General features: G+C 41.0%; 1 protein-coding gene across 1 annotated transcript in view; it reads right to left on the reverse strand.

Annotated features, from left to right (window-relative positions):
- Positions 1-22,959, reverse strand: part of Dock3 (dedicator of cytokinesis 3) — a 285,914-nt gene that overhangs the window by 38,337 nt on the left and 224,618 nt on the right. Inside the window, exons 28-37 of the mRNA XM_021171370.2 lie at positions 21,458-21,552; positions 19,129-19,204; positions 18,662-18,762; positions 18,349-18,407; positions 15,315-15,463; positions 7,212-7,297; positions 4,851-4,877; positions 4,636-4,731; positions 1,076-1,136; positions 860-953 (exon numbers count right to left, since the gene is read on the reverse strand). Of these exons, the coding sequence (XP_021027029.1) occupies positions 860-953; positions 1,076-1,136; positions 4,636-4,731; positions 4,851-4,877; positions 7,212-7,297; positions 15,315-15,463; positions 18,349-18,407; positions 18,662-18,762; positions 19,129-19,204; positions 21,458-21,552 (844 nt within the window). The remainder of the gene's footprint in view (positions 1-859; positions 954-1,075; positions 1,137-4,635; positions 4,732-4,850; positions 4,878-7,211; positions 7,298-15,314; positions 15,464-18,348; positions 18,408-18,661; positions 18,763-19,128; positions 19,205-21,457; positions 21,553-22,959) is intronic.

Below are 22,959 nucleotides of genomic sequence, written 5' to 3' on the forward strand. Positions count from 1 at the left end.
AGATCACATTTCCAGTTAGATAACAAATTTAAGTCCTTTAGTCTAAGGGATAAGAATAGGGCCTAGTCACAGTGAAAAAAAAGAGTTCTTTGGGAACACTATGGTAGAAGGGAATTACACAGAGCATCTGTGTATGTATCCCTCCTCTTCATTCAGAGCTGTTCTCAGTAAACAGATCATGACCAGCACTTGTATAGATTGCAGACATAATGAAAAGCCTTTATCTGGCCTGTCAAGATGAACACTGTCCAGACTGTCCTAGGAGCTCAGGGTAGGGGTTGGTGTGCAGTTGTGAAGGAAGAGCCAGGTCTACCAGTGAGTTCAGAAGTTCCAAGATTAAGGAGTTATTCCTTTGCTATGGCCTTGGTTGGTCTCAGCTCTGCAAGACCTAAGAGAAGGTTCTATTTCTGAGGAGTGACAGAAGTCCAAGTTTTCTTTTCTTTTCTTTTCTTTTTCTTTTTGTTTTTTTGAGACAGGGTTTCTCTGTGTAGACCAGGCTGTCCTGGAACTCAGAAATCCGCCTGCCTCTGCCTCCCGAGTGCTGGGATTAACGGTGTGGCGGTGCACGCCTGGCTGTGCAAGTTTTCTGAATCCAGTGCACCACAATTTGGAAGTTACTCTTGAGTCTCGGCGACTAGGACAGGAGTGAAGGTGAGTGGAAGAGCCGCAGACAACGGTCACGGAGCACATGTCGGTAAGGACAAAAGTTTCACCTGCTTTTCCATCACTAAAGGACTGTGGTGAAGGGAAACCTTGGAACCCCAACACTGCTGAGCTCTGAGGAGAGTGACCCTGGAGTTGTTCTCTGTCCTGATGAAAAGATGAAAAGACCCAGCCCTTGCTTTCCCGACTCACTCACCTGTGTAGTTCTCAGCCTGTAAGTGCATGTCACAAAGTTTATGGATGTATCGGATATACATTTCCTCTTTGTTAATCTCAGATTTGTAAAAGTTCTGTAAGAGAATGAAGTACATGTAAGATGTTAGAGTCTGTCCTGTTTTGAAGGTAATTTCCAAACTCGAGCTAGTGAAACCCTGGCTGTGCCTGTCAGAAGGAAGAGCTCATGTCCTCTTACCATCAGGTTAACAGTGCAGCCAACCTTCTTGTTCTCAGTTTCTTCTCCCTTCATGCAGTCCCTGGAAGAGAGAACACAGTTGACTGCCTATGATAGGAAGTGCTATCTCCTGGGACAATGCATATACTAATGTTCTAGCATCAGTGGAACATTAGTATGGCCAAAAGTAGTGTTTAACAGTAGTATGCCTTCTAACAGGAAGTTCAACAGAAGAGGACTATACTGTGAGGCCCCCCTCAACTTTGCACCCAATCCTGAGGTTCAAAGACCTCTGTTGAGCTCTTTGTCCTGGTTGTAGAGTACAGCGCCCAAATACATCATCAGGGCAATAAGAGCACTTACCAATTTCCTTAGTACAGAAGGACACATGTATAAGGCAGAAGGTTAAACTCTCAAGTTCCCCAGGGAGGCACAGAGTTATTCTCAAAGGGCAAGTTTCATTTTTTGAGAAAATGAAAAATAGATGCTACAAATCTATGCTAGAATTCACATAAAGTCCAAGTCATGAACTTACAAGTCACAACTTACAGAAATAATAAAAAACTTTATATATAACCTATATCTAAAGAGTATATATATATATGTATGTATATATATGTATGTGTATATATATACATATATATAATTTTTATCACATGCACATATTTCGTCAATACCTGTTTAAGTTCTTGGGTAGAGGAAAAGATTCTATTGATTTTGTATTATCTTCCCTGCAAGTTCATCTGATTGATCATTATTTATTCTACACCTACCAGGGATTAGCAGAGTACCAGAAAGAAAAGCTTGAGTATTGAGTATGCTGCCTTCAAAGAGTTGAGTCTTTTCTGTTGAGTCAGAGAGTGGCAAATGCTCAGAAGGCCAAGCCGAGTTCCTGGCCATGGAAAGCCTCCCTGATGGTTTGGACTGGGGGATAACCTAAGGGGATGACTCAGCACTAAGAAGAGATCAACGGATGGGGATCTAGAGCAGTCTGTGAATCAGCTAGAACTTGGCTCACCTTTGGCAACAGAACTTCTCAAACGTACTTCTTTATTGACAACTATGAGAGCAACCTTTCAGGGCTGCAAATGAGATTAGAGGTGAATACAACATGAGCATGGTAGATTTCTTTTTCTTTTTTACAGTCTCATACATCTCCAGTTGACCCTGCAGTAGGGAGTGACCTTGAACTTCGGATCCTTCTGCTTCCATTTCCCAAGTGCTGGGATTAGGACATGTGCCATCAAGTCCAGTTTATGTGGAGACGGAGATCAAGCCCCAGCTGTTGCATGTGGCAGGCAAGTTGCACCGATAGCTCCTTTTTTTTTTTTTTTTTTTAAGATTTATTGATTATATGTAAGTACACTGTAGCTGTCTTCAGAGACTCCAGAAGAGGGAGTCAGATCTCGTTACGGATGGTTGTGAGCCACCATGTGGTTGCTGGGATTTGAACTCTGGATCTTCAGAAGAGCAGTCGGGTGCCCTTACCCACTGAGCCATCTCACCAGCCCCGATTTCTTTTTTTTAAGTGGCTACAAAAAAATTCATAGTGTTTTCCTCCATGTCACAAGGAGCAACACTTGGGGGCTAGAATCATGAACAAAAGCCCTGGGGACTGGAAGGACACAGGGAAAAGACCAATTCATGTTTGAAGACATGTGAAAGGTGGTGTACTTCTTTTATAGATACCACACTGAGAATAAAACTGGTTCTGGCCATAAGTTTCATTTGTTTATAGAAGACAGAAAGAAAATCAAGGGTCTGGAGAGATGGCTCATGGTTAAGAGCACTGACTGCTCTTTCAAAGGTTCTGAGTTCAAATCCCAGCAACCACTTGTAATGAGATCTGATGCCCTCTTCTGGTGTGTCTGAAGACAGCTACAGTGTACTTAAGGTGTAATAATAAATATTTTTTAAAAATCAGTTAAAAGAAGGCCTTTAAGTTTAAGAAAGTGATTTTCAGTCTTTCAGGTAGATGACAGTAAATACTGCGGTAAGGGAAAGGGAGAGTGGGCTACACTCTTCTTCTCTGTCTAAAGGCAGGTGGGAGGGGCGTGGGATCTGACATGTCAAATGGAAGACTTTTGCTATAAAAGGGGCTGATGAAGGCCAACTTTGACCATTTAAGACCCATGAAAAATAGGCAGCAGCTTGTTCAAACATAGAACAAAAGGGGTATTCAGGATGTGAATTCCATTTCCACAGTCAAGTTAGTGCACAGACACTGGGGTCTTCTGAAAGGCGTACTTTCCTCTTCAGAAGCAACTGGATCAAGCCTGAGCACTGTCATTTCTTGATCCAGGGGTTGATAAATCTTGCAGCATTACAGCTTGGAATAAGTTTTATTTCTGTATCATCCTGTTTCTCCTCATCTTCCTGACTTCCAGAAAACACCCTTAGTGACTATCCTGGTCCTGCTGAGAGCATAATTAAGGCTGCAGTGGTTGTTTTGTTATTTTTAGAACACTTCAACAGTCATGACAGGACTAGAAAGTCAGGCTTTCATGGAAAAATTCTAATTCCACATGAATTTTCAGGATAAACATAACAGAGAACTCTGAGTTCATAAAAAATTTCCTCTAATTTGTTGCCCTGGCTAAGATTAAGGAACAGAAATAGATTTTAACAAAACAAAACAAAACAACAGGTGTGAGAAAAAGGGTGTCCCCAGTTCCTGGAGAAGCAAATGAAAGTTATCCTTGGTCACATTTTGGTACCAGGTGACATTTCCTTGTTTATCGTCCATATAGCCAAGGAAGGTCTTCATTAAGGAACCACAGCTGTTCCTAAGTTGTTCTAAAACAGTTTTTCTCTTCCCTCTTGCTGAGCACTGACTTTTCTACATGCAAGGCCTTATGGCTGGGGTACTTTCGGTCTTAGGGAGATTCCAAGAAGCTCTAATACCTGAGGAAAGGTATTGCTACTGTCCATCAGGTGATTCCTAATGACAGCCAATGGAACCAGAACAGTGCTTCCTATGTTGAGACAGTGAATTTTTGTTTTTAAAACATCGTCTTGCTATATAGGCTAGGACAGCTTCAAATTCATGATCTTTCAGCCTTAGCCTCTCCAGTGCTGTGATTACAACTAAGCACCACCATGCCCGTTTTTGTTTTTGTTTTGTTTTTTAACATTTGCATGTTTTTAAAGACAAGGTCTCACTCTATAGGCTTGCTTGGCCTGGAACTCCAATGTACAAAAGGCTGGCCTGAAATTCACAAATTCACCTACCTCTGCCTCCTGAGTGTTGGGGTTAAAGGCACGTGCCACCATGCCTGGCAATTGTTAATTTAAGGTTTATTTATTTTTATGTGTCTGAGTGTTTTTGCCTGACTATGTATGTGTATGTCTGGTACCCACAGAAGGATGCATTGAATATCCTGGACCTGGAGTTACAGCCAGTTCTGAGCTGCCGTGTGGGTTCTGGGCACTGAGAGCACATCCTCTGTAGGCATTCTCAACTGCAGAGCCATTTCTCCAATCTCCACTGTGCTGTCAGTTTTAAGGCCAAGTGGATGCCTTTGCAGAAGAGAATATTCTACCAAAAGAGAGGCTACAGAAGTTTCAAGCTAAAGAAATACCTGTAGTCAAGAAGGCGTTCCATGAGGCGCGTGACTGAGGTAACAAAGGAAATGCCAGTCTCACGCCATGTTTCCTGTTCAACCTTTTCCAGAAGGCTGTTGGTAAGAAAAGCAAACAACTCATGAGCCTTCCCTGATGACAAGAGTAGGGTTCACGAGCCTGTGGAGGCTGTGCTGTATCTGGAGACAGAAGACTTGCCACACTGTAGTCTTACCTGGGGTAGGGCCCAAACAGCTGGGTTCTACTCCACGCGGCAGAAAGCAAAGACAAGGATATTATCCAACTGGCAGCAACAAATGAACATCTCTCCCATTTCTTTATTTTGAGACAGGGTTTCTCTGTATATCCCTGGCTGGCCTTGAACTCAGAAATCTGCGTGCCTCTGCCTCCCGAGTACTGGGATTAAAGGTGTGTGCCACCACGCCCGGCTCATCTCTCTCATTTCTCTGGGCATGTTCCTAAGGATTCCATTGAGGTGGAGGTGAGAGAGGCATATGGTACAAGGTCTGTTCTCAAGTTAAGAGCCCATGGTGGGATATGTCTGGGTTTGCCAACTGACTGCTTCTATTGCCTAGAGACATTTTCAGTAAAAATATAAAACCACCTCTTCGTATAAATCAAAGGTTTCCACAAGCCTAAGGAGCCCAGTATGAGGGACAAAGAGTAAATTCAAGAGCTACCCTCTGCCATCACCTCGGTAATGAGAAGCTTCCAAAAATATGTAACAAGTATTCAAGTTTAATGTTCAGGTCATTTAAACAAGCAATAGCACCACGCTTCTGTTATTTTGAGGCAGCTTTTGGGATACACTGACATCCCATGTGCTTCTTGTTCTAGTAGTAAGCTTAGGTCTAGAGCTCAGTCCAGACAACTCTATTTATGATTCATTATGAGCACATTTTGCTCTTTAAGTATTTAAGAGTCATCTGGAGTTGACTGGCCCAGGACTGAGAACAAACATTGGGATCTCAAACTCATAGCCTGATTGCTGTCATGCTTTCTGCTATGTTCAGTGCCTCCGTGTAGAGAACATGCACCTGTGTCAAAGGTTAAGGGTTTCTATGATCATGCTGAAAGAGAGAGAGATGACTCTAGGCTCTGGCCCCTAACTTGTATCGACTGGAACACTACTCTGTTCTATGGAGCTTTACTGCCCTCGATGTTGGAGAGAGGCGCTCTCTGCACACACAGACATGCAACATGCTGGTTACTACCTCACCCCTTTAACTGAGTATTTTCTCTATCTGCCTGCATACATTTTTATTCATTTCTCCCCATACCTACAAACACCATCCTCAAATTGAAACTGAAATGATGCTCCATGGTACCAGCAGCTCTTAGGCCTCAAACTGACTTTAAAAGGATTTACAGACACAGTTTGGATAGGTAAATAGTAATTGTAGCCTATTTTTATACTTTTTCCTTTGTAATAAAGTCATCTATTAGAGGACAACAAAGAGAATTCAATCTCTTTCTTCTACAACTGAAAATATTTTGTTATTAGAGAAATATATGAATGTATTATCATAAATTTTAAATAAAATTCTTATGACTCCTTAAGGAACAAAGTAGACATGGTGTACCAGAAAGCATCCCCTGTTCAAACTACAGCTATGGGTCCTCCATGCAGAGGTGCCTTTTACAGATACTAACTAATGGTATGTAGCACTTCCTTGAGCCAGTCTCACCACTTCTAGGATGGAAGGATAAACCCCACTCTGCAACTCTTGCAAGTGTATTGTTGGCATCAGGTCTAAAAGTCAACTTGTAAAATTTTTGAAGTTTAATTTTTAAAAATTACTGGTAGACAATAAATAGTTATAATTTTGTCAAATTTTTTGATATAATAATAAAACAAAGAGGAATTATGTTATGAACCAATTATATTTCAGTTAAAAGTACCCTCTTCTATGATTAAGTCTCTATTATGGACGTGACACAGCTAGTGGTACTTTTATAATAACTGCTAATATTAAAAAATCCCTCATGATCTTAACAAATAAAATATCTATACATTTATACACTGCAAACTTCTAATTAAATGACTCATGAGGTCTGGTGGCCTTCATCAACTTAAAAAGAAGCTGTTAAAATGACAGATCTGGGGGAACTGTCATTCAGCACAGCCAGGTCATTTTATTAACTGAACATGACCTAGAGAGTCTGCGTGGTGTATTCAAGAACCTGTTGCAGTGTTTATCAAGCTGCAATGTTTCCTAAAAGAGAATTCATACTTTACCTCCTAGAAATGCCAGCCTTATTAAATAAATAAGTCCTCATGGACTATTTGTCCAACATGATGTAGGGAATGTTATGAAGACATACAGTGACTTCTTATTGCAAACCTAGGAGCTGAATTATCATCTTTTTGTACATCTTCAGTCAACCATGACAACCTGTAAGAGTGTGTGCTTTCTTGTTGATAGAAACTGAGTACTGCTACCACCAGAGTCAACCCAGTCACTCCTGGTACCCAATCCTAGAAGCCTGCCCAGTGCAGACTTAATCTTTACCCTTCACTGGCCCACATCACCCCTTCTCCCAACACGGGGCATCTGGGGAAGGAGCAGCTTACAGCAGGCCGAAGAGTTCCCTGTAGCTCTCATCACCTTTCCCCTCTGACACCATGCTGTCCAGCTTGTCAATCAGTTCAGCCTCCACCTAGAAACAGAGAGCTCATGAGCTCAAATGAATGCAGAGAAGGAAAAGCTCCAGACTTGTGGTAATATGAGGATCATAGAAAACTGCTTTTTATACTTTATCATAGTTGCAAGTAAATTCCAGCAAAGACAGGATCTCACCTATAGTATTTTAAAAACTTTGTTTTCTGAACCAGAGACTAGATAGCCTAGTGAACTAGAGTAAAACCAAGTACTCCTGTTCTAAAAAGCAAGCAAGCAAGCAAACAAACAATGCAGCAGTAAGCTGACGATTCATGATACTCTGCTATACTCAGAGCAGTGGTGCTTTGCTCAGCTGTCGTCTGAGAAGCTTTCTCCTACAGGTGGGAACAAATACAGAGACCCACAGCCAGATACTACTGTGAGTGCTCAGTGTTGGTGTTCTGCCTAAACTCCACCCCCACAGTTCCTGGCAGCAGCCAGGTAGGCATGGTCCTATAAAAGGGGCTGCTTGGCCCCTCCTCTCTCTCTTATGCTCTTGCCTCTCTCTTGCCTCTTGGCCCCTTGCTCCCCATTCCCTTCCCCCTTCTCTCCACATGGCCATGGTTGGCCCCTACTTCTCTACTCTCTCCTTCTCTCTGCCTTTTTCTGCCTCTGCTACCCTTTTAACTCCCCTCCCCATGCCCTAAATAAACTCTATTCTATACTATACCAGTGTGTGTCTGGTCCCTCAGGGGGAGGGATGCCTTGGCATGGGCCCACTGAGAAACCCCCTTCCCTCACACTCCGCCAGAACATATTCTTATAGCTCTTTCCCTTTTTATGATCACAACACTCAGCCCTATCAAATCCCTCTCCTCAGGGGCAGGGAACTTTTGGAAAAGTATAAGAGCCAAAGGGGGTTGGAGGACATCAAGAAAGCAAGACCCTCTAAGTCAGTCAACATGATCAAAGCATGTATGAATTCACAGAGACCCTAGGCAGTATGCACAGGGCCTGTATGAGTTTGTACCTATGTTCTCTGCATATATATTATGGCTTCCAGTTTTGTGTTTTTATGGGATTCCTGACTGTGCACACGAGTGAGTCTCTGATTCTTGTTTCTTGAATTTGTTTCCTTCTGTTTGCTTTGTCTAACTCTAATGTGTTAGTTTTTGTTTTACCTTATTATAGTTTATCTGTATCCCTTAGAAGCCTGTTCTTTTCTAATTCGGGGAGAGACATGAAGGGAGTGGTTGTAAATGGGAGGAGAAACTGTCATCAGGATATAATACGAGGGGGGTTATTATCAATAAAAGAGAGATGGATCTGCTTTCCTGGCTTAGGAAGGGTTTTCATTCTGGTTTTAGTTTAAGATAATGTAAATGTTTTAGATAACCATTTTCTATCTAAGAGCTAAAGATAGGGACTCCTTCAGAGAAAAGTGTTTTGGTTCAAAAAGAGAGACATTGTTTAACATTTGTTAAATGTTTCTTTTTAAAAGACAGCATTTTTATTAATTCTCTGAGATTTTAATATACACGTAGAACTAATTTTGTTCCCTGACTCTGCCCCCTAATAGCTTCGGGTTCACCCATTAAGTAACTCACTGAATCCAATTTGTGCTGTTTGGGTCTCCATGAGTGTGAGGTGATCCTCTGGGTGAGCTACCAGGCTACTTTTTTTTTTTTTTTTTTTTTTTTTTTTTTTTTTTTTTTTTTTTTTTTTTTTTTTTTTTTTTTTTTTTTGAGACAGGGTTTCTCTTCTTGGCTATCTTAGATGTCATTCTATATACCAGGCTAGTCTTGAATTCAGAACTTGACTTGACTGTCTCTGGAGTGCTGGGACTAACGACATATGCCCTACACTACTATCACCATTCTGGCCCCCAGCTTCATAGACTCTCTTACACAGACTCTCCCTCTCTCAGACTCTCTCCTCAACCATCAGTAGCTACAGGATGAGAGCTCATAAGCCCCTCCTCACTTCATGCTGGAATGAAGACAACCATGGATGCTGTGGGTTCATGAGGGTAACAGTCCTGTAATGCTCACAAGACAGAGTTTGACTCCAGTCATCCCTGAACACTGGCTCTAACAATCTTCCCATGACTGCATTCACGATGTTCCCAAATCTCCTTTTTTTTTAACTCTTCTGTTCTGTTCTGTTCTCTCTCTCTTTCATCTTTTAACACTTACATTTTGTGTGTTCTAGAGGTTTACATGTGGAAGTCAGAGACAAACCTATAGAAGCTGGTTCTCTCTTTCCATTGTGTGAGTCCTGGAGATCCAATTCAGCCTAAGATGCTTGGTGAAGAGTACATTTAGACTCTCTGAGCACTCTAATGGCTCCATATATATATATATATATATATATATATATATATNATATACATATAGATATGTATATATATATATATACATATAGATGTATATATGTATGTTTAAAACTAACCATTCAAAGGAATGTATGTACATAGACTGTATATACAGATCTACAGACATGTTCAGAATATGAAGACTGTAGTACTGTGCCTTACAGTTGAGGAATCCAGTAACTCAACGTAGGGCCTGAAAAAGCAGCAGCTCCAAGAGCTTTAGGCTTTATGGGTACAACATTACCTTGATGGTTTCTGAAGGAAACAGAACTCACTCAAACCCAATTGATGTCAGCTTCAGTAGAACAAGAACAAATCAAGCAACAAACTTCTTTCTTTGACTGGATAACTAACTGTAGGCCTAAATTATAACTTAGTATAGTCTGGTGGGTCTAGAAGCCAAAGGACCTCTGTCCTCTTCCTGGGCATGCTTAGCCCCAACTCAATGAGGTGGCTATAAACTCCTTAAGAAAATGGCCTAATACTAACCAGGATTTCTCTTCATATACAAAGATAGTTAGTGTTGATTAGCACACAGCAAAGGCAGGGAGGGGCCTGCCACAGTAGAAAGTACAAACAGTGTAAACATGCTTCAGAGTCCAAATTGTTCTTAGAATGGGTCACGGGGCCAGTAGCCTTACTTTTACCACAGATCTTGTTAAAAATCCAGTATTTAGGCCTCTCAAGATCTGATAGATTAGGAACTCAGGGTGAGGGTGAAAGTCCACAAACTGTTTTAAGAAGTCTTAGATGCATATTCAACTGTTAGAACTTCTGTATCAAGTGTGGATGCTTCAGTCCTACTTAGAAGGGGGAACAAAATAATCACCGGAGGTAAAGGGTGGGAGGAACTTGGGAGAAATGGAGGAGTGGGAGAGGAAAAAAGGGGTGAGGTCAGGATCAGGTGTGGGAAGAGATGGAAGAGATGCATAGAGGGTCAGGAAATTGAACAGAGGTACATAGCAATGGGGGATGGGGAACTGGGGGGTTGCCAATAGAAAGTCCCAGACACCAGGAAAGCATGAGGTTCCCAGGATATTGCATGATATTGGTACAGTGACAGGCAGGAAGATCAATGGGATAGAATTGAAGACCCAGAAATGAACCCACACACCTATGGTCACTTGATTTTTGACAAAGGAGCTAAAACCATCCAGTGGAAAAGAGCATTTTCAACAAATGGTGCTGGCTCAACTGGCTGTTAGCATGTACAAGAATCCAAATTGATCCATTCTTATCTCCTTGTACAAAGCTCAAGTCCAAGTGGATCAGGACTCCCAACGGGGAGGACACTAGCTAAAAGACTCAATAAAGGGAGAGAGAACCTGTAGAGACCATATTCAGAGGTTAGGAATGGCCCCCAGGTGAGGGATGGGGCCAACCACTCTTCTAAAAAATTTAACCCAGAATTCATACTGTCTAATGGGAATACATGGACAAAGAGTGGAGCAGAGACTGAAGGAAAGGCTATCCAGAGACTGCCCCACCTGGGGACTCTATCTCGTATGCAGTCACGAAACCCAGTCACTATTGCTGATGCCAAGAAGTACTTGCTGACAGGAGCCTGATATGGATGCCTCCTGAGAGGCTCTGCCAGAGCCTTACCAATACAGATGCAGATGCTGATGCTTGCAGCCAACCATTGGACTGAGGACAGGGACCCCAATGGAAGAGTTAGGGGAAGGACTGAAGGAGCTGAAGGGTTTTGCAACCATAGGAAAAACAATATCAACCAACCAGACCCCTCCCTCCCCTAGAGCTCCCAGGGACTAAACCACCAACCAAAGAATATACATGGTATTCAATATAGTACTTGACGTCCTAGCCAGAGCAATCAGACAACAAAAGGAGATCAAAGGGATACAAATTGGAAAGGAAGAAGTCAAACTATCACTATTTGCAAATGATATGAAAGTATACTTAAGTGACCCCAAAAATTCCACTCGAGAACTCCTAAACCTGATAAAAACTTCAGCAAAGTAGCTGGATATAATATTAACTCAAACAAATCAGTGGCCTTTCTCTACACAAAGGACAAACAGGCTGAGAAAGAAATTAGGGAAACAACACCCTTCACAATAGTCATGAATAATATAAAATACCTTGGTGTGACTCTAAATAAGCAAGTGAAAGATCTGTATGATAAGAACTTCAAGTCTCTGAAGAAAGAAATCGAAGAAGATCTCAGAAGATGGGAAGATCTCCCATGCTCATGAATTGGCAGAATTAATATAGTAAAAAATGGCCATCTTGCCAAAAGCAATCTACAGATTCAATGCAATCCCCATCAAAATTCCAACTCAATTCTTCACAGAGTTAGAAAGAGCAATTTGCAAATTCAACTGGAATAAAAAAAAAACCTAGGATAGCGAAAACTATTTAAACAATAAAAGAACTTCTGGGGGAATCACCATCCCTGACCTCAAGCTGTACTACAGAGCAATTGTGATAAAAACTGCATGATATTGGTACAGTGACAGGCAGGAAGATCAATGGGATAGAATTGAAGACCCAGAAATGAACCCACACACCTATGGTCACTTGATTTTTGACAAAGGAGCTAAAACCATCCAGTGGAAAAGAGCATTTTCAACAAATGGTGCTGGCTCAACTGGCTGTTAGCATGTACAAGAATCCAAATTGATCCATTCTTATCTCCTTGTACAAAGCTCAAGTCCAAGTGGATCAAGGACTTCCACATAAAACCAGATACACTGAAATTAATAGAAAAGAAAGTGAGGAAGACCCTCGAACATATGAGCACAAGGGAAAATTTCCTAAAAAGAATACCAACAGCTTATGCTCTAAGATCAGGAATCGACAAATGGGACCTCATAAAATTGGAAAGCTGTAAGGCAAAGAACACTGTCAATAGGACAAAAAGGCATCCAACATATTGGGAAAAGATCTTTACCAATCCTACATACAATAGAGGGCTAATATCCAATATATACAAAGAACTCAAGAAGTTAGACTTCAAAGAACCAAATAATCCTATTAAAAAATGGAGCACAGAGCTATACAGAGAATTCTCAACTGAGGAATCTGCAAAGGCTCAGAAACACCTAAAGAATTGTTCAACATCCTTGGTCATCAGGGAAATGCAAATCAAAACCATCCTGAGATTCCACCTCACACCAGTCAGAATGGCTAAGATCAAAAACTCAGGTGACAGCAGATGCTGGTGAGGTTGTGGAGAAAGAGAAACACTCCTCCATTGCTGGTGGGATTGCAAGGCGGTTCCTCAGAAAATTGGACATAATACTACCTGAGGATGCACTAATACCACTCCTGAGCATATACCCAGAAGATGCTCCAACATGTAATAAGGACACATGCTCCACTATGTTCACTGCAGCCTTACTTATAATAGTCAGGAGCTGGAAAGAACCCAGATGTTCCTCAACAGAGGAATGGATACAGAAAATGTGGCATATTTATGCAATGAAGTACTACTCAGCTATTAAAAACAATGAATTTATGAAATTCTTAGGCAAATGGATGGAACCAGAAAATATCATCCTGAGTGAGGTAACCCAATCACAAAGAACACACATAGTATGCACTCACTGATAAGTGGATATTAGCCCCGAAGCTTGGCATACCCAAGATACAATTCATAAACCACATGAAACTCAAGAAGAAGGATTGATACTCCAGCATAGAGGAATGCTAGGGCTGTGAGACAGGAGTGGGCAGGTGGGAAAGCACCCTCTTAGAACCGGGGGGAAGGGAGGTGGGATGGGGTTTTTCAGAGCGGAAACTGGGAAGGGGATGACATTTGAAATGTAAATAAATAAAATAAATAACCAACCCCCCCAAACAAAACAAAAAACGTTGTATCAGACAAAAAGCTAGTGAGGGAAGAATTTGGAGGCACTGTTATACTTGCAGAACTGATACCTACACCCTGCTATCCATTTAGCATTTACCTTGTGATGTATTCAGCTATGTAGTTCTGAATATATAACTTCCAAATTTCCTCATTTATGAAACAGTTGTCATGGTAATATTCCTTTATCATGTCACTATGCCCTGGCTTTTGCAAAATGCTTAATGTTAGTTTTGTTATCCTCACAAGCCACCATGTGCTAAGTACTACTGTGAGTTCTGAGAAATAAAATGCACAATCATTCTGGTTCCTGGGGACCCATAATTCAGTGACAGAGACTGAGGTCAGCATGGTAAGTGCTCAGATAGAGTAGTCCAGGAAACCGTAGTCCAAGACTTGAGATCTTAACAAACAACAAGTTTCAAAATTAGTGCTATCAAAACTTAACTGTTTTTGCTTTTGGTGCTGGTTAGATTTTTGTCAACTTGACACAAACCAGGATCATCTAGGAAGGAGGAGCCTTAATGAAGAAAATGTCTATATCAGATTGGTCTGTCAACAAATCTTTGGGGGAATTTTATTGATTAAAATTGATATGGGCCGTGTGTGGTGGCACACGTCTTTAATCCCAGCACTTGGGAGGCAGAGGCAGGTGAATTTCTGAGTTCGAGGCCAGCCTGGTCTACAGAGTGAGTTCCAGGACAGCCAAGGTGACACAGAGAAACCCTGTCTCAAAAAACAAAAACCAAACCAAATAAAGTTGATATGGGAAAGCTCACTATAGGCATTGCCACCCCTGAAGAGGTAGGTCCCAGGATGCATAAGAAAGCAAACCAAGCAAGTCCTGGGGAGAAAGCTATAAGCAGCATCCTTCCATGATCCCTGATTCAGGTTCTTCACTGAGTTCCTGCTTTGGCCTCCTTCAGTGAGAGACTGTGATTGGAATGTGCAAACCAAATCCACTCTTTTCTCTCCAAGATTAGCCAACGTCTTTAGTGCAGCAGTAAACAGCAAACTAAAACACTATGTGACACAGTGGTTATAAGTTGAGAAATTTACCTGAGAAATTTGGGGGGCTGAGGAGAGAACATTTAAAATCTACTTCCTAAAGGCAATTTTGAAACATATAACTATGATGGTTAGTTTTAATGTTAACTTGACACAGCTTGCTCTCCCTGATAAATTGCTGGCCTGTAGGCAAGTCTGTGCCTTATTTGGCATGGAGAGAGTCTGCCCCAAAACATTCGGTTTGAGGAACAGGACTTTTAAGAGAAGAGAAAAGTGGCTGAGGTCTGAGCACCTATGCACTCATTTTTCTCTGTTCTTGACTGAGGATTTGATTTTGACTAGCCATGGTGGCAAAGAACAAGGGGACAGTTTATGAAATCCTGGGTTACTATGAAAATTATGTGAAGTCATGTGATCTGGCTCCAGCCTTAGAGATTCCTGGGCCATACAGTAGAGGAAAGACAGTATGTTGTTCAGACTCTCTCTGAAACTGGGAGAGCTCAGTCTCAGTGACTTTTCTTCACCAGAGTTCTTTAGCATGTTAATCCTTCTGCTTGCTTATTTGTCTGTGAGACAAGGTTCTGCTATGTAGTCCAGGCTTTAGTAATTGTTATGCACTGGGAATGGCCTCAAAGTCATGGCAATCCTCTTACCTCAATTTCTTGAATGCTAGGACCTGCTCTTTAACTTGAAAATTTGCATGTTAGTTTTGGCTAGCAAGTCATACAAAAACTCTAAAACAGGGTTTAAGTGGTTAACATTTCTATAGGAACCATGGCCTACCCATCTATACTGTCTGCCTGATGTTGGTAAGTTCATTTCAGACGAGAGCACACCAAACACTGATAGGCATCACTTTACCTGCTTGAAATTGCCATTTTTCCTTTGTTCCCAGTCCATCATGTCATGAAAGATAGGAATCATGATATTCCGCACTTCTGGCTGTGGGACCAGTGTCACACCCAGGAAAGGACCAATCATTCCAGGAATAAAGTGGATCTTATGTTCACCTGAACAATAAAACCCAACAACTATTAGTTCATTACTGCTTTGTTCCTTACATGGAAGAATCACTAATGGGGCCAAGCATCTGCTGTAATCTATAGTAGTGCAGGGGATCTAGGCTCTGTGGCACAGTGACTGCCTCACATGCATGACGTCCTGAGATAGATCTGAATTTCTCAGCACTGAAAGAGCCAAACCAACATATTCCACTTTCAACTGCTAATTTATACTGGAAGCTTCCAAGGATAAAAGATGATTTATTCTCTATTTTTGAGATACTTCCTCTGCCTTTAAATTTTTAATTTTATTATATTTTAACATCTTTTAAAAATCATGTATCATTTTATTTTATGTGTATGGTTGTTTTGCCTGTATGCATGTCTGTGTACCATATGGGTACCTGGTACCAGATGATACTACCTGGTTATCATGTGCCAGAAGAGGGCCTCTGATCCCCTGAAAATGGTGCTACAAATGGTTGTGAAACCACCATATTGGTACTGGGAATCAAACCTGGGTCCTTTGGAAGAACAGTCAGTGCTATAAAGTACTGAGCAATCCCTTCAGCCCACTCCCTCATCTTTAAAAAAAGAGTTTTTTATTGACTGGTCTGGTAAATTTAGAACAAATATTCCAAGGGCACAAAATTGCTGTTTCAAAAAACTTACTGTGAAGTGTTTTTAACTACTTGGAAACCATCAGCAAGGAAACAGAGTTTGATTTCTCTAGGTGAGTAAGGGCTACAAGTTTAGACATCTCCCTAAAGCTTTTGTTTAGTAAGGAAATATGTATGTTTCTGTTTAAACACAACAGACCTTCTGACAATTCTATTCTATATGGCATTTCAGAGATTAGGGAATCCAGCTCAAGGCTTAACCTACCAAATGCCTGAAGTCCACAGATCTCTTAAAAGTCTACACTCATGTATGCCAAAAACTCTCTACCGGAGCTACTAAGAGCTTAATGCATAGCTTCACCCTTATAGGCTGGCTTCAAGACTAAGAATCTCTTTGTACCCTCTATCCTCCCATCCCTGTTACTTACATTGTATCCTTTTTTAAAAAAGTGAGTTATTTATTTTTATTTTATGTGCACTGGTGTTTTGCCTGCCTGCATGTCTGTGGGAGGGTATCAGATGCCCTGGAAGTAGAATTACAGACAACTGTGAGCTATCATGTGGGTGCTGGGAAGTGAACCCAGGACCCCTGGAAGAGCAGGCAGTGCTCTTAACTGTGGAGCCATTTCTCCAGCCCCTCACATTGTATTCTTAAGGTAGGGATACATCCACTCTCGTCAGATCTGCTCACCTCTCCCCCAATTTCCTTTATGAGGTCATCCTATGGGAAGTGAGTGATACAGCTCTCCAAAGATTGGCCTGCTCTCTAGGTAGTATTCATAGAGCCTAGGGCCAGTTCTGGGGACTTTTCTTAGCAGTGGTACAACTGAAAGAACCCACTTCAAATGCCTGCTCTCAGTTTTCCAGAGAATACAGAGGGGAACTGTTTGCATGCATAGTAACTGCTACAGTCAAGTAAAGCTAGTTTTGGGGGACCAGAGATAGACTGTTACTTCATTCAAAAGCAATGAATGGTTTTAAAGACAAGTCTAATATCTTTTTTAAAATTGGCAGTATCAGGGATTAAACTCAAGCTAATATCTTTTCAAAATTTCTTTCGTTTTGAAAGCCTGTCTAAGAAGCAAATGTTAGCTCTGAGGCTCATTCTGCACATTCTGATCTTGGTACCTGGTATAGTTGTCAGTTTGTGTTCCTAAGAATTTCAAAGTCAAGTTCAATGTTAAAATATATATCCAAATTCTGTTGTGGGCTGGCAGTAAGAGTGATATAGAAATCTCTTTAGAGAAACATAACTCTACTGAGGGATGAAAAGTCCTACTGTTCTCTTTTTTTTTAAGCTTTTTTTTTTTAAACGTGCATGGGTTCACTGCCTGCATACATGTTAACTGCACTGTGTACATGCCTAATGCTACTAGAGGCCAGAGCCCCTGGAAATGAAGTTACAGATGGCTGTGAGTCACCCTGTGGTACTGGAATTGAACCAAGGCCCTCCAAAAGAGTAGCCAGAGCTTATAATTGTTGAGTCACTGCCTCAGTGCCCCCTATTGCTGTCTTACACCTTACTTTTCATCCCTAGATCAAGGTGAGGATGGATCATAGGAGACTTTAAGATTCTATGAATATCATTCCTATGGCTTAAGATACACAAGCTTAACTTAAATCACACTTCATTGGAAATAAAACTAATTTTTTAAAATCTCTTCCTGACAGAAGAGATATCTTTTATCTTTCAGAATTCTAGTCATCTAGGCAACTGGAAGACTCCCAGAAACAACAATGTGACCACTTTAGATTCAAAGCAGCATCTATTAGAGGTGTTTAAGGAAAAAGCCAGCGTCAGTCTCCTTGAAGCTTATAACTCTCGTCTTTCATATAAATGGTTTCAGATACGTGATCTGGACACACCAATACCTGAGATGTAAAGCTTACTTTATCTTTATTAAAATCAATACTCATTCTTGTTTTCATGGTGTCTCCATGATTTACACTTCTGAGCCTGTAACACTTAGGCAGGGATGTGAATAGTGTACAGGCTCTTACAACATGGATTCCCATATGGAAAAACTACTGAGCCTTCCTCTTATTCTTCTAAGTTGAGTTATCAACATGGAGTGCACATGTCACACTGGGATCATTACCCAAGGCAGGGCTTTAGGAGCATATGCTACTCTACAGCACTCATCTGAGGTGCTATGTTAGAGCTATGTGAGGCTCTTCAGGGGCTGAACTGATATTCAGAAGGCTTTGGAGAATTGTTATATTTTGTTTACATATGCAATACATGAAAGGGAAGCATCAGTAGGAAAGACCTACCCAGATTCTGCCACATGCTGAACAGTTCATATGCCATCATCACACGCATGTCCCCATACCTGAAAATAGTAACTGTTAGCGGAGGGAGGTTCAGTGAGACAGACCTGAAAATCCAACGGTCAGTACATCAGCACTATTATTTCTAATGCTCTCAAAACGCTAAGCCATTTGGTTACTGACTGAACTTTTAATACTTGGCACCTTGGAAAACCAGCTCTGTGAGAAATGTGTGGACTTCTGAAAGACTCTGTCATAGAAAAATACTCCCATCTGGGCAAGTGGTAGAGAGATGAAGAGAAGACATCTGTCTTACTTATCTAGAATCTTCTTCCTCTTGGCTGAAGTAATGATTTCTAGCTGAAGGCTTGGCTGGTTTATGAACAGAACTGCCAGGCTAAAATAAGAATTCCACACCTAGAGAGACAGAAAAAGAATCATGTGACTGCCTAAGTCCTTAACCTTGGAGGGAAAGTTACTAAAGATATACACAGAGCAGAGAGTCCATTTTATAATCTCAAATTCTTAAGAATCCCCCCTTTTAACTATCTTTAGAAATAGGCCTTTCCCCATTTCTGCTTTCTTGATTCCTTCTGAAGCCAACAGCAAGCATCTTCATAGATGCCTGGTTCCCAACACTTTTACCAAGGTGGCTTTCAGGTCATATTATAATAACCACCAGTCTTGGAATCTACAATACTATGAATATACTAAAGCAAAAAGGGTGAGTGTGGACTTCAGAGAGCTATTACTGTTACAGCAATAGATTTTAGGCGCTCTTACCTTGAAGTCAAAATCTGTTTCTGTGAAATTCTTGTGCAGTGCAGAGGACAGGTACTGGACAGTAGTGACTATAATGCTGCAGTGAGGAGACAAGGCATTTGTAGAATTAAAAGACCAGCAGTGGCACAGCCCAGCATCAGCTGTCTGCCTATAGGCAAAATTTGGGAACACAACTTGCTCTTTATACAGCTTTAAAGGAAAGAGAAAACTACATAAACTACACAGAAAACCAGTTTTAGAAAATGCCTGCTAGTAGGAAAGACAGTAAAGGATATCAGTGGGTCACTGATAACTCTTCTCTCTTAGCTCTGTGGTCTTTAGTATTTATTCTACTTCAAAAAGTAATTCCAAGTATTCTGAGGTTCTTGGATAACAATACAGATTATGGTCACTTTATAGGATTTATAGCATAATTTTATTATTTTACCAGATAATAGGGATTTATAGTGATTAAATATTTCCTTTTGTCATGTACTGGTTTCATCTGACTTCAGCCTTTGAAGTAGAATATCACTCTTAATCTCTGCCTGGCACACATAAAGGATAATAGGAAGCTGGTGTGCTAGAATTAAGAATGCAAGTTTAAGTCTAAAGGAAAGAAAGTGTGATGGGTAGTTAGGGGTTTTATTACAGAGGGCCTTGGCTGTGTGGCAAAGGAACTATGCTTAAGAGTGGCCAGCTGCCCTAGCAGGTACATACATACAGGCAGAGTGTATAAGAGCATGATGGTAAGAGGCACGCCAGGGAAACAAGTCCTCTCAGTCAACATGATCAAAGCCCATGGGAATTCAGAGAAACCAAGGCAGCATGTACAGAGCCTGCACAGGTCTGCACCAGATCCTCTGCATGTATATCGTGGCTTCCAGTTTGGCACTCTTAATGAGATGCTTGAGTGTGTTAACAAGTGGGTCTCTATCTTGTGCCTTCTCTTGGGCTCTGTTTCTTCTGTTGGATTTCCTTCTGTTTTTCACATTTGTCCAACTCCATGTGACAGTTTTGTTTTTTGTTTTGTTTTTGTTTGTTTGTTTTTTCGAGACAGGGTTTCTCTGTTTAGCCCTGGCTGTCCTGGAACTCACTCTGTAGACCAGGCTGGCCTCGAACTCAGAAATCTGCCTGCCTCTGCCTCCCAAGTGCTGGGATTAAAGGCATGCACCACCACACTCAGCTCATGTGACAGTTCTGTTTTACCTTATTTTATTCTGTTATGTTTTATTATTATCATTCCCTAGAAGCCTATTCTTTCCTGAGAGACAGAAAGGATCGTGATGGGAGGATAAGTGGGAAGGAACTGAGAGGAGCAGAGAAAGAGGAAGCTGTAATCAGGATATATTATATGAAAAAATAATCTATTTTCAATAAAAAGAAAAAAAAGTGGCATCTGGGTCTTTGTATAGAAGAAGAGAATAGCAAAAGCAATGCATGAAAGAGGCCAGTATTCTAGCAGAGCAGGGCCGACAAGGGTCAGGGTCAAAGATGAGGAGCTACTCCTGTACCTCAGGCTAGAAAATCTCAAGTTTTCAAAGTGGAACCAAGAGACAGGAACATGAAAGAACTAGTCAAAAAACAAGTCCTCAAGGAAATATTTATGCAACTTCCTCTGATTCTTTTGTTCTGGACAAAACATTTGCAGGTTTTAAGGAAAAAAGAGCTATAAATTGCTATAAACAGCTCAACATGAAAAAAAATCACATTGCCCTGTTAATATACCCAATATAAATAATTTGACTGCATTCTATATAACACTAACACACAAGGCAGATCAGTGAGAGGCAGCAGTAGGCTAATGAGGACAGACCACATAATCTATAGAGGACCGAGATCAAATGAACAAATGTGTTACTACCTGTATCACTTGTCTAGTCTTCCAAGACAAAGCATAGCCTCGAAATATGAATGGGGCAGGTAGTCCATCTCTGTACTCAGAAGTGGCCAAAGCTTTGCAGCCAGGGCTTAGGGGCTAATTAGCACAAACTCCAGGAGGCAAGTACTACTTGGTAGATAATAAAACTCAAAGCAAGACGGAGCTTTGTCTAAAGCTGCAGAGCAACAGAGGCCAATGGCTCTTGTATTTCCCATCTTTAACATATCATCTTCTACCCTCAATACTATATATAGGCTTTGCGTTTTGAATTATCTTTGACTCATTCCTTTCACTGTCTTTATGGCCAGTGGCCAAAATCCTGTAGATTATAACTCCAAATACATTTTTTATTGGTCAACTCCTCTCTCTTCCCAAACTTGGTCTTGATCTTCCTCTCACTCACATATACATATTGGCCCCTGCTTGAGTAGAGCTCTGTGGATGCCATTACGAGCTCTCCTTACTCACTTGCTTGTCAACAGTCTCATCACCATCCAGTCTCGAGGGAAGACACTCATCTTCATTAGGTTTCTGAACACACAGAAAATCTTCAGCAGAAATTCCTGAATGTTAATAGTACAAAGTATACTTAGTGTATCCAACAGGCTTAGTTCAATCTCAATACCACCCCCAAACAAAACCCCAAAACAAAACTAAGCGAAAATCACAAACCCTCTAATAAATCTGTGCCCATGAAAATAATGAAGTGGCTAAGACTGATTTAACAATTCAGTATTACATAATTCAAGGAGAATGTGCTGGCTAGTTTTACCAACTTGAGCAGAGTCAGCTGGGAAGAAAGAACCTTAAGTGAAGAACTGCTTTGATTAGATTGGCCTGTGGGCATTTTAAAAAATTTTAATTAATGTTTAATGTGGGAGATGACTATGCAATTACGGGTGGTGCCACCTCTAGATGGAGGTCTTGGGTTGCTTAAGAAAGCAAACTGAGCAAGCCATGCAAAGTAAGCCATTAAACAGCACTTCTCCTTCTCTGGCTTCCCTTGATGATGGACTATAACCTGTAGCTAAATAAACCCTGTCCTCTCCAAGTTGGTGTTGGTCAGTATTTTACAACAGCAACAAAAAGCAAACAAGTGTAAAGCTTTTGGTAAGGAAGTTGATGTATGTCAGGACACACCGAATCTTGTTCCGTTTCATTTGTCCCCATCCACATCTTCTCTATCTACTTCAACACTCAACTACAGAACCACAGCAGCCACAAAACACCAGGAGCCTAGAAGCTACTGGGATAAAATAGTTTTAGAGCCCCCTAAAAGCCCATTCTCTAGAGAATTGCTATTATTTGACCTGGCAAATTTAACAGCTCTTTGGACAAGCCTGATGCCAGGGCTTATCTTTATCTAATGTAATTCAGAGCTTATCTAGTTATCCACAGGACATCTGTTGGGAAAAAAAAACAGACAGATAATTTAATTCTAGATACATGATACATTCACATTAGTTGGGACAAAAAGAGATCTGCCAAAAAGCTTCAAGGAAATTATGAAAAATGAGATATCTATAGGGACCCATGAGGAGATCTGATATACTCCTTGGATTCTAGAAGGCCACACATATGCTGGGGTGTTCATATTGCCAGAAAAGACACAAGAAGCTAAAATCTCCCATCTCTGAACAATGAGGTTCTGTACAAACAGAGCTGCAAAGAGAGTTGTAAAATGCTGGCATATTAAAGGTGAGCCCCAGGATATACACAGAGCCCTTTAGTTAAGTACAGAGAGTTACTGACTTTTGAGCATTTAAGAACATCTTGTCAGTTTGGAGCTGTTATGAAAGAATGGACCATCTAGAGACTGCCATATCCAGGGATCCACCCCATAATCAGCTTCCAAATGCTGACACTATTGCATACACTAGCAAGATTTTGCTGAAAGGTCCCAGATATAGCTGTCTCTTGTGAGACTATGCCGGGGCCTAGCAAACACAGAAGTGGATGCTCACAGTCAG

The sequence above is a fragment of the Mus caroli genome, chromosome 9 (assembly GCF_900094665.2).
Source record: "Mus caroli chromosome 9, CAROLI_EIJ_v1.1, whole genome shotgun sequence".
Lineage (NCBI taxonomy): Eukaryota > Metazoa > Chordata > Mammalia > Rodentia > Muridae > Mus > Mus caroli.